The sequence below is a fragment of the Chrysemys picta genome, chromosome 2, assembly GCF_011386835.1.
Source record: "Chrysemys picta bellii isolate R12L10 chromosome 2, ASM1138683v2, whole genome shotgun sequence".
In the NCBI taxonomy this organism is placed as follows: Eukaryota; Metazoa; Chordata; order Testudines; family Emydidae; genus Chrysemys; species Chrysemys picta.
The window spans coordinates 137,145,861-137,158,783 of record NC_088792.1 but is presented as its reverse complement, the minus strand read 5'-3'; the positions used below and the strand labels follow the sequence as shown (position 1 = coordinate 137,158,783).

At 42.7% G+C, this 12,923-nt stretch overlaps 1 protein-coding gene across 1 annotated transcript in view; it reads right to left on the bottom strand.

Annotated features, from left to right (window-relative positions):
• TRIO (trio Rho guanine nucleotide exchange factor) overlaps positions 1–12,923 on the bottom strand; it is a 431,915-nt gene that overhangs the window by 112,687 nt on the left and 306,305 nt on the right. The window contains 3 exon segments of the mRNA XM_008164380.4: positions 969–1,068; positions 1,796–1,938; positions 7,284–7,385. Of these exon segments, the coding sequence (XP_008162602.2) occupies positions 969–1,068; positions 1,796–1,938; positions 7,284–7,385 (345 nt within the window).

Below are 12,923 nucleotides of genomic sequence, written 5' to 3'. Positions count from 1 at the left end.
TTCTTACTTGAAAATACATAGCAGGCTTCTGGCTAACAGTGTTAGAGCTCAGGTAGATACTAAGATCTATGAACTCTACAACCAATGACTACCAATTGTTGGCACAGTTGCAGCTAGTCAAAAAGTAGATTTTTTCCCCCCAGCAGATTCAATAAATATCAGCCCTAAGTATCTTTGAGGGAGTTGAACTTACCTCTTGCCTGCTTCCTTCTCTTCCTCATTTAGCAAAAAGTCTCAGTTGCCTGTAAACTTGAACTGTTGCATCAGTATAGAAACCCATGTCTTTGTGTGGGGAGGAGGGGGAGGGAAGGGGGACTCTATGAGAAAAATTTTTAAACACTCTTTTTAAAGCCCTCTCACCTAGCTGTCCTATGATGTCATTGATGATTTGCACACCTCTGCTTGGCTCAGATACACTCCACCCTATTCAATGACATTTAGACAGTTGGAAACTTTCACATTTTATAAAATATTTTTCTGTGCTGATATGAGCTGTTGGTAGACAGTGCCCTTTCAACACTGATATTCCTATTTGACACAATAGCCAGTATTGCCTAGCTGTCACAAATGGCACAAGGTATATTTTCAGAAAGATTCAGAGAGATTAGGGACAACTTTGAAGGTTAATCTGATTTTAAATATACATACAACAAAGGTCCCCTCTTTATTTTCACCATCATACATCCTTGGGTTAAAGTTATAAATGACTCTGGGATGGAGGAAAGGAATAGTATAAGTTAGGACAAATGAAAGCCTGGCTTAAAGGCTATGGTGTTAAACCAGAATAACCCATTGTCAAGGGACTAAAATGCATATTCTTTATTGCATGTAGCCAATCTGGGGGAAGGAAGACTGTCAGAAGTATGCTTCAGGGGAAACTACACACAGCTGGTGATACCTCAGTCTAAACTGTATGCCATTTGCTAAAAACATAAAAAATAAATGGAATATTACTTCATGTCTCTTACCTTATCACTGTCTAGTGTATTCTGGGAAGTTCGTGATGCAATTGAAATAGTATCAGGCTGGCTGCTGCCATCTCCCTGACTGTCCAGGTCCTCTCCATCTCTGCAAACATACAATCCAATTGTCAGAATTTGGTTAGCACATCTGTTTCAGAGGCTGCCAGCTCTTATCTGCAATCCTAATGGAAGGCATCCAGATATTACAGCAGTGGGTGCCTAAGACAAAGCAATTGATGACCTGCCTTGCACCCCAACATTTGCTTAATTACTTTGCTTTATACTGTAATATATAATGAACTGAGTTAACTATCTTTGTCCAACTTACGCTGTATAAAAATACAGCAGCAGCCAACAACAAGGAACCTTGGTAAGAGACCAACTCCCCCCCCTCCCCCCCCGGTAGCCATTTCACCAAAACTGCCAAGTGTGAAGTCTGGTTTAAACAAACGAGGAACTTGAGTAAAAAACACGTACTGTAAAAGTTTAATGAGTACATCTGGTCTATACCCACCTCCTAGGCTGCTGAACATAACACTGACTTCAAACAACACATCCTTTTAGAACAGCACCACACAAAGATGCAAGGGAGCATTTAGAGCAGAGATTTGAACATGTACAGCACTGTGGTCAACTGGAGCTTAATTTACAAGGACCACACTTGAAGATAACACTAGCCAACGATGACTCCTATCTTGGCTTAAGTCACTGAATGCACTAAGAACACTGTGTTCCTTACAGAAAATTCCATCATTGCAGTTAAAATATGGCCTTCATGATGGGGCACTTAAAAAATTATCCCCATCTTCTTAATAAGTTATTCAAATTCTAACCTCCTTCCTTTCTGCTTAGTTGTTGGAGCTGTTTTGGGGATGTGGATTGGCTCTTTCAATGCTCCTTTCAGATGAATGGTTCTTTCTTGTATCACTTCCCGGATGTGCTTGATCCAGTCTTGTTTATTCTCTATACTGGAAGCCTTTAATATGCAAACAAACAAATGGGCCATTATGGTTAAGAAGGCCTGTGTTCATAGTAAACCACACATACACACAGGGGAAAAGGCGTAAGTATGGTTTCACATCTTTATTTTCAAAAATATTTTTAATGGAAAATTCCAGCTAGCTGTTCCCATTTTCAAATTCCACTATTTTCATTGCCAATACTGTTTTATCAAAATATAAATCATTTCAGCTTTGCCTACTATATGTTTTCATAATGAAGCACCCTGGAACCCTAACCAAGGTCATGGCCCTATTGTGTTGTAGCCTCTGTATGAATACATTGCAAGACGTGTGCGGTAATAGCAGCTTACAAATTAGTAACTGAGTAATAAATTCTCAGTGAAGTCTAACTGCATTTTAATGTATGCTGCCATTTCATAGAAAACCAACTCTTTTATTGAGATATTTAAGCTTCTGTGTTATGTTTTCTCTACACTTTTTCCATTTCTTGATGTTTGCATGAGAACAGGGTCATTGTTTAAGGACCAGATTCTCAAGAACTGCCTCTAATTGAGCACCTGCATTTTTGTGGTGCAACAAATAGCATTTGGTATCCAGCCACTTTTTTGTGTGGGTACGAACGCTATTTATGGCCACAAAGAAGGTCACTTAACATCTCAATTGAGCTGTTTGCAAGTGCAATTTATTTCAGACACAAAATTATAGACAAGGCTGAGGTCCTACTAAAATTTAGTTTCAAGCATTAGCCTACAGCTCCTGCCTCCTCTCCCATCAGAATCATAAACCTCTAATACATCATAATTGTTTATTTAATTATATAAATTACATAAAGTTTCACAAATGGGACTTCAGTTGGGGAAAAAGCTGCAGGAACAGCTGAACTGCAAGGACAAACGTTTCGTTTTTTGTTAAAACACAAACCAAAAAACCTCTCCCTCCTCAAAAATAGAAACTATTTGTTTCCTTACAGTTTTCCATGAAGTGTAGCTCCATTTGCAGCTACAATATCAGAAGAGCTACAAAGCTCCAACTTCGACAATTCAGGGTTACAGAGACATCTTTGTACAGAACAAGAAAAAAAATTTTGGCAGGGGCTAGTAACAAATGTGTCTGAAAAATAAAATGGCAAGGATGTCTTAAAATATCAGACACAGTTTTAATCAGATTATAAAAATATTTTCCAAAGAAAACCATAAAAAACTTTTAAGGTGTTGCAGGTAGCTGAGCCTTTAAAAACTTTACCTCAAAAAAAAAAAAAAGGCAACAAGAAACAAGTTGTTAAGTGCTTGAAATATAAATACAGGAGACCAGCCTCTCTGACTGGGTAGCTGCTAGTTGTGCCAAAAAAGGTTCGGAAGAGACCTGGTGGACGGAAATGTTGAGTTGTCTGCTCTAATATCAATTTAGTGCCAAGGGCTTTTATGGTGCTAGACTTTCACATAGATTCTTTAATTAATTTCCACGTGGCAGTTGTTAAAAAAAAAAATGCAAAACCCTTTTGTTGTCAGTCTAGTCATTCTGGACTTGTCTGATTTCTCACCCTCCAAACACAGTAAGAGTGAGTTTTTGTGTGGTTTCCAGGCCAATGCCTTATTACTAAAATTAAGTGCCTGTTATATAACATTTCATACTTGGATTTAATAATCAAGGGTTTTAATCCTCTTCCCCAATCAAGGGATGGATTAAGAACACAGCAGTTCCTGTGATAGCCACCATATGCTGTTACCATACAAATAATCCCTCAGATACTCCACTATAGGGTAACTGTCCTGTTGACTTAAAATAAATTTAAGCAGCAAATTTGATAACTTTTTGTTTTAAATTAGCAACCGCTGCATCCACCAACATTTTATCTCCATCAGAAGACACAAGAACTCCCGCCAGTCACTCTCTTCCCATCCAGCCTGCTCTGCCTGGGGCAGACTCCCCTTACTCTGAGGCACTCTTGCCTCCCTCCCTAGTAAGGCAGCTCATAGCAATTCTGAATTGGTTACAGTAACTCCTCCTGAAAAATGCTACCCTAAGCAACATGATGTTAAGTGAATCCAATTTCCCCATAAGAATTAATGTAAATGGGGGGTGGAGAGGTTAGGTTACAGGGAAATTGTTTTCGCCAGACAAAAGATGTTACACACACACTATAAGGTTTAAATAAACAGTGTAATACAGTACACAGCAATGATGATTGTGAAGCTTGGTTGAGGTGGTGAAGTCAGAGGGTGGAAGAGGATGGGATATTTCCCAGGGAATACCTTGCTGCCAAATGATGAACTAGCACTTGGCTGAGCCCTCAAAGATTAAGGCATTGTTGTTAATGTAGCCTCACACACCACAAATGGAGGGAGGAGACACAACAGACACATGGCAGTAGCTGCAAACATCCCCCGCAGAAACTGAACGTGATGTTGAACCCACGGTATCCCATTGGAGTGCACCATTCCCTCCACTTTCTAAAGTGGTGTGTGTGTGTGTGTGTGTGTGTGTGTGTGTGTGTGTGTGTGTGTGTGTGAGAGAGAGAGAGAGAGAGACAGACAGACAGAGACAGAGAGATGCACATTGCCCCTTTAAGTACACTGACCCCACTCTAAGTACATTGCCTTTTTAAGTAGATGAGCAGGTTGAGACAGCAGCTGCTGGCAGCGAGCTCCCTACGTCCTGAGCCCTGTTGTGCCCCCGCCCCCAACTCTGTGGAGATGGGGTACAGGAGCGGGGGGGTCAGGAGCAGCGGGAGGGAAACACCCTGACATTAGCACCATCTCCCTTCCCTCTTCCGCACAGCAAGCAGGAGGCTCCGGGGAGCAGCTCCAAGGCAGAGGGCAGGGACAGCACATGGCAGTGGGGGGAGGGACACCTGAACTGCCAGCAATTGATAGCCTGCTGGGCGGCTGCCGCACAGAGAACTTAGGGGACCTGGGAGCTGACAGAGAGGCTGCCGGGCCACCCTGGTTCCAAGCCCCCACCAGCTAGCTCCAACGGGCTGCTCTTCCTGCAAGCAGTGGACAAGCAAGTGGCTGTCAAACATCGTTACAAGGGAGCATTGTGCAACTTTTAACGAGCATGTTCTCTAATAGAGCAGCGACATAGCAACAAAACAACGTTAACCGGGACGACGCTAAGTGAGGAGTTACTGTATTACTTTATACAGTGCTACTATCTGCTACTTTGTCCCACTCCTGGATTTGAGACCTCTCAGGGCCAAATTTACCCAATATTCTGATCGTTAGCTATTCCCACCCCCACTCTCCAAAAGAGTATTTTTCCTACCCGTATGAATATTTCTATTTTGTGTAACGTGAAAGATTACCGTCCAGTCAACAGAGTCTGATCTCAGGCCCCAACTCAGCCAGAGTTGGTGGTGGTGCCTTGTTCCACTCGGTGTCTACTACCAAGTGTTGGAACTCCGTTGTATATTTAGCAACAACCTGGCATCCCTGCCACAATCCCTGAAGTGCGGCTTCGGCCACATACTCATGACTCGGGTCATCAAAGACCTCTGCCATAGCTCAAATAAAGTCTTCAAACAGCCCTAGAATGGGCTTGATTCTTCCAGGAGTGGAGACGCCCGAGACAGGGCCTTCCCAGTAAGGAGGCTGATATCAATCCCTCTCGGGCTTGATGAGTGGGGTACAACTGTGGATGTAGTTGAAACAGGAGCCAACAGTGATATAAGAACCCAGGAAATTTGTTGCAATCACCGTTGAACTTGCCAGGTGAGGGGAAGCTTGGGCTTGCAGGGAGCAGGGATCACAGCTGATGGCAGCATGGCATGAGCTTGCAGAACCATATTTTGCACTTGCAGGGAGGCAACCTGGGTTTGCAAAATCTGAAGGGCTCCCAGGTATCTCTGTCAGAGAGATATTGGCCTTTGTAGAATCCATGTTCACCGTATCAGCTCTAGTTCTCTTATTGTTGGGGTTGGGGTTACTCAAACTGTCATGTGACTGGGACAGTGGTAGTCATGCCCAGTGGTTAGAGCAGAAATCAGACGCCAGGAATTGGAGCCCAGAGTCAGAACCAGAGTCAAAGGCCAGCTCTGACCCATGGCTCTGGCATGTGGAGTCCAAAATGAGGAATCGGAGCTGTGGGTAAGACCAGGTTACCTGGAGTGAGGCAAGGCAAGGGCAAGGCTGGGGCCAAGGCAGGAGCAGGGCTGGGAACAAGCAGGCACAGTCTATCGCAGCTGTGGACAAATGTTTTGAGCAGCCGCTAAACTGCTGATGCTGGGCTTAAGAGACAGTCTGCTGACTCTTCCCACCAATCAGGTTGTGTAGCCAATCAGGCAGCTTACTACAGGCCAGCTGTGTTCATTAGGTTGCCTAGAGACTCACTCTGCTGCAGGCCTTGCTTTCTGATGCTCCCTAGATTCACAATTTACAGGCTGTTCTTTCAGTTTAGAGCTCACAGCCCGGTTCTCAAAAGGCTTGTCATAGCACCTCTGTCTCTGGTTTAATCCAAGAATGGTCTTCAGCACTATCACAATGACTCCTGCTCATGTTTATCAGACTTCTGTCTGGTGGGAGGACACGTCTCATGGAACCTGGGCATTATGACTAGCACTTACAGCTCTGCTATCTGCTGAAGTCCTCTTCGCTATTCCCCCTCTGAAATGTTGCTCAGTTCTCTTGTAGTACTGGCACCTCTCAGAGATGCAGGATAAATAATAGAGGCTGCTTTCCCCAGCGTTCACCCATTCACACACAACACTACTCGGCTTTAGGCAGATCAGGCTTAAACATCGTTTAACACTTCTTTCACAGCATTTCACATCTTTCCTTTACTAGCAGGCTACAGTAGGAGTCACGTCTTCCACATTGCTCATCGTGCACAAGATTAGCCTAGTTAGGATAATATTACCCAAACATGGGAATTGCTACATTAGATTGGATTAGTTATCTATCTAGTAGAGCACACTGTCCATCAGCAAGCAGTAACAGATACAAGGCACAACAAACCCTATAACTGATAGTTATGGAATAGCCTGTCCATGGGTTTATTTCTTCCTGACTCCATCAGTTAGCGGCTGGCTTAAAATCTCAAGCAAGAGGATTTAAATCCCAAGAGGAAAGCAAAGTAAACAAATTAAACAGCTTTCCACTCCTCTCAAATTTACAGGAGAGAACAAGATTGCTTATTCCTTGGTGGGCTGCACAGACTCTCCCAGTATCTAAAGGACCATTAAGATTTAATATACACCACCCCTAATTAAGGTTAAGGTAAGTTTACTTGGCACAAGAGGTTGTCCATCCATAGGCAATCCATTTCACAGAGGTTATTTTTTGTTTGTTTTAAACAGTAATGTATAAAGATCTACAATCAAACAACTGATATAGGAAGCATAAATGCCTCCCTGAAAAATTACCTTAAGCACAATTTTGTTGTCAGAAGTTGGTGTCCTTCCTACCCACAGTGCAAATTTGCAAGGATCTCCTTCTACGTGCTCTGTGACACCCAGCTCTGAAGTCTGGAAGTGAGAAAAATTGGTTAGGACTCTATGATAATTTTTGCACAGTATCCACAGAAAGACAACTATTCCACTAAGCTGAACATATACTCCTAAGTCACTCTGCGCATTCAAAAGTTCCTCTCCACTTTGGCATTTTTGAGAACCCCATCTGTTGGCTTTTTTGCTTAGAAATAAAACAATTTTCAGCAAACTGCTTCCAACATTGGTATACAACGTAATAAATATGTGGTTACACCACCAAATAACATGTCAGAAATTCAATGTTCTGATTTTTCACCCAAATCCTCATTACTCTATTCAAAGTGTCAGTTTCTCAGGCTAGAAGTCAAGCAGCTGCTGTCCTCACTTATTTCAGTTAGAGATAATGGCAATTATTACAGCAGGTAAGGGATAATATTCTTGCCTGGAAATCATGGATTAACAAGAGGAAGTTTTTTCTTTATGTTTAAAATTCTAATCTCTTTTCTACCTAAGAAATCACTTCTAATGTGTTTCCTTCCCTCTGCAATAATGGAAGTGATTCAGAAATTGCATGACCTTGGAGGTTACTTACAGTAAGTAACCGCCAAGTTCATTTCCAAGTAACTGTGGTTCTTCAAGATGTGATGCAGATGTGTATTCCAAGTAGGTGTGCGTGCACACCGGAGCCGGAGATTTTTGCCTAGCAGTTTCTGTAGAGGGGTGGCATTCATGCCTCATGGCTGTGGCCCCTCCCTGGATACATGAGGCGATGCCGCCCCAACCCCTCAGTTCCTGTTCACTGAACATCCAATAACATGTTTTTTCTTTCCAATTGGAGTATGATCTAAAATGTCAATTAGTTTCTCCTTTAGCAATACAAAAAAAGATTTAATCCAAGCGGACTAGCAAATAAATTAGGAAATACAAATCAAATTGCAAGATGCCTGACTCTTTAAATGTCAAAGGTGAGGGTTCAGAATTGTTATGTAGGGTTATGACTTAAGTGTAAGTAACAAAGTAAATTGTTACATGCATAATGGAAACTATCTTCCTACACACACACACACACACACACACACACACACACACCACTATTAGCATATACACAATGACTGTAGCGTACACTGGATAGCCAGAGCATGGGAGGCACTATTTTTTTCTAGTAGCATTTCAACACTACTTGCTTTTGTGGCCTTGGTCAAATCAGTTAGACTCACTGCTTTGTCATTCACATCTGTAAACTTGGTCTTATTTACCTCATAAGGGTGTTTAATGTTTGTAAAGCACTTTTATTTCAAACAAAGTGTAAAATATATTTCATTGATCTAGGAACAATCTTTGCATGTGCCAACATGCTGTACAGTGCAAACACCGAAGGGTATATTAACAAGTAACATCACAATTAAAAAATATCAGAAAAGTATTTTTAAGTGAACTTTAAAAAGTCATTAGTATAAGTAAAAAGAACAGGAGTACTTGTGGCACCATAGAGACTAACAAATTTGTTAGTCTCTATGGTGCCACAAGTACTCCTGTTCTTTTTGCGGATACAGACTAACACGGCTGCTACTCTGAAACGTGTCATTAGTATAAGTGATACTTGGAAAAGCAATCCTCTGGGTGCCATAGGGACATTGGTGTTGAAAAGCCCCATCCTCATCTACTGCTCAGAGGATAGAAATATTAGAAAGAAATCAGATAATTTATACAGGGTACTGTCAGAAATATAAACATGAAATAGACTATTTGAAGAAAAGAACTATAAACCCTAGTAATACAGAAGTCCACTGCTTGTCTCAAACTAAGACAAGAAATGGAATAATTTATATTCAGCAGCAAGTTCTAAGTATAAGTTTTAGTTATTAAGACAACAACTTGAATTCTAGTCAAGTTTTAAAAAATAATTTAGAAGGACTGTAGTTTCAGGTACTGCACTTGCTTCCAAGTCCTGCCATTTTTTATAAATTTACAAATCACATTTTTCTATATTTTTAAATTAATGTCTCTCCTCCATCTACTCCAAGAAACTGCTTATTCACAAAGTGCTGTAAGGTGTACCATGTGAAACAAACAAAAGGAAAATATATTTTTTTCCTCCAACCCCTTTCAATTGTTTGACAGTAATTCAGTTATTACTTGTCACAATACTGGATAAAAAACAGTTGCATGTTTTTCAGGTGGTGGCATTCCTTTAATTTCACTTTTTGTTGAGTTACATGTAGTAATTAAGTAATCAATCCTCTGATTTTGAGACAAGCAATGTACTTTTGTATTACTCGGGGGTGAGGGTAGTGGGTTTGCTCTCTTTCTTCAACTTAATCCCCAGAGTATTATCTTGATGATATCCTCATTAGATCTGGTTAGAAAATGCCGCCATGGAAAATTACAACAAAAACAAAAAAAGATTTTTGTCAAAAATTTCCAGGGAAAATATCAACTTTCTGTCTAAATATTGGAAATAGAAAATAATCAGCTTTCAGTAGAAATTTTTTTTATTTTTCTATGAAAATTCAACATTTTCCATGGAAAGGAAACACGGTGTGAAAAGTTTTCCACAGAACACTGAGGTTTTTGACAAAACCAATGTAAACAGAAAATTTTCCATAAACCCTAATCCTAGTTCTGCCTTTAAGATTAACATTTCCATAAGCACACAGAAATGTTTCCCTCTCATAGGTTAATAATGGCAAAGGCCAAATGGGTTATGATGTGGGATTGCACAGCAGGAAGACAATACACCAGGGGTGGGAAAACTACGGCCCGCGGGCCACATCCGGCCCGTGGGACCGTCCTGCCCGTCCCCTGAGCTCCTGGCTTGGGAGGCTAGCCCCAGGCCCCTCCCCTGCTGTCTCCCCACCCCCGCAGCCTCAACTTGCTCGCTCTGCCACCAGCGCAATGCTCTGGGCGGTGGGGCTGTGAGCTTCTGGGCCAGCGCAGCTGCAGAGCCCGACCTGACCTGGTCTCTGTGCTGTGTGGTGGCGGCGGCGTGGCCTGGCTTGAGCCGGGAAGCGTGGCTGTAGTGCCGCCAGCCACTGGTGCTCCAGGACAGGGGTTCTGGGGGGGGCAGTAGGAAGGATGGGGGGTTGGATGGGGCGGCAGGGGGCAGTCAGGGGCAGGGGTTCCAGGGGCAGGCAGGAGACAGGGAGAAGGGGTGGTTGGATGGGGCAGGGGTCCCGGGGGTGCCGTTAGGAATGAGAGGAGGGGCTGGATGGGGCGGTGGGAGTCCGGAGGCAGTCAGGGGACAGAGAGCGGGAGTATGTGGGTGGAGCAGGGTCCCAGAAGGGCCGTCAGGAAACAGGGGGTTGGACGGGGCAGGAGTTGGGGGGGGGGCAGATAGAAGGTGGGGGCTGGCCACGACCCCCTCCCCAACCGGTCCTCCATACAATTTACGAAACCCGATGCGGCCCTCAGGCCAAAAAGTTTGCCCGCCTCTGCAATACACTGTCTATTCCTAGCAAGTGTGAAAAATCTGGCAGCTGCACCCATGCGTCCAGGTATAAACTCTTAACACATCTGTTTCTTTGACATGTACAAGATAGTTAATTTCACACAGAAAGTGCTGACATTTCACAGGGAAGCTGACAGAACACTATTTATATGTATGGCTTTTAAGATCAAAACAAGCAGAAGTTGTTGTAGGACTTGGAGCTCTATCATACAACCCTGTTCTCTGACTCCAAACTCTTATTACATTTTCAATCTGTTCCTCCAGTTAGATCTTGAATTTTTTTTTTTTTTTTTAATTTACTTGATGCGTTCTATATCCGATATTGGGCAGGACTGCTGTACAGCAACACGGACTCCAGCTTACGCTCTTTACTCGGCACAGAGCAACATGAGAACACCAACACTGGGCAGGAAGCAGAGCTCTGGGATTGTTTTAGACGTTAGCACTAATGACGAATCCCATTTTGTTTCCTAACATTTCATTACTGACATTTAGATGGGTCAGAAGTTGACTTTATGTGGTTCAATGGGTTAATACACCAGCTTCTCATCCCTAAAAACTTCAAATCAAACCACAGTTTAGATCACAAAAGAAAGAGTTTGGTTGTCTCAATAGAGGTCCTACAGATTGCGATGACTGGCAGGCTGTGCCCTCAGGATGTTCTGAAGACAAGGATAGCAGGGGTGAGTTTTTTTGTTTTTGGTAGGTCACAACTGAGGCACAGTGACAGTTTTTGGTACGTGTAAGGAAGCAGCTTTCACAGTGTTTTCCCAGCAACCACTCTGGCTCTGAAAGCTACTAATAGAAGCTGGGAACTGAAATGACAACCTTGCAAGAGACAGAGTTTATTTTTTAGTACTTGTCCTACATGTGGCTCTTACTCCCAGATAAAGCCTTAGCAGCTGAGATCACCTGAGGTGCTCAAACTTATGATTTCCCGGTGTCAGCTTCCCGTGGGCAACAAAGTAGGCTGTGCTCAATGAGGGCATTTGTTACCAGCCTCACTTCAAAGCTGATGTTTAGGACATGTTGTAGTTATTCTCCAAGTCTTTTCCAGAGGGAAGGATTAATAGGTGAGTGGGGCTGATAGGAGTGTGGCGTAGATAGGGTAGGAACTGAAAGAATACTTCTTACTTTTTGAACCATGGTCTCCATTATTGATTTAGACTAGGGTTGCCAAAGAAAGTGAGGCTTGGTCTACACTAAACCCCCAAATCGAACTAAGGTACGCAACTTCAGCTACGTGAATAACGTAGCTGAAGTTCGAAGTACCTTAGTTCGAACTTACCTCGGTCCACACGCGGCAGGCAGGCTCCCCCGTCGACTCCGCAGTACTCCTCTCGCCGAGCTGGAGTACCGCAGTCGACAGCGAGCACTTCCGGGTTCGACTTATCACGTCCAGACAAGACGCGATAAGTCGAACCCAGAAGTTCAATTGCCAGCCGCCGAACTAGCGGCTGGGTATAGACATACCTTGAGTTACTTATCTACCTTATGTTCCGTTTAAAAATCCCAGGCTCAGTTTTGTAACCTTTATAAATCTGGCCAAAGCATATGATAAGGGCATTTTTAGACATTAAAACAGTGATTTATGTTTACATCTTTCCAATAGACCATAAACAGAACTATCTGGAGCCAATAAAATATTTGTTTGCAGGCAGGGTTCAATAGGCCCTGTAAGAACAGAACATGCACTGAAGCTGTTACTACAGAGTTGTGTGTTCTACAAAGCCCACTGCAAGCGCTTCAGGAGAGGTAGACTCTTCTTTTATCTTTGTAGAGCTGATCAGGAGATCTGGGTGCTAATGTAATTGCAATGGTTAGCAGTTATAAATACTACTTCGAATAATTCTGTGCCAGGCAAATCCTTTTTTTAAAAACTCATTTAGTCTTATAAAAATGCATCATACATAACAATCACCTGTACAATGGATACATACAAAACTGTTATGGACTGAACTAACCTAAAATTCACTGTCACCTCCACAGGTTTCATGAGGACTAATAACTTCAACATTTCAACACACCTCTTCACAGAAGCACGGCAAGATAGTAAGCCTAACTGCTTACCTTAAAAGGTCAATGATCCAACACTATCAAATTCAAGCATTTTTTTGGGGGGGGCG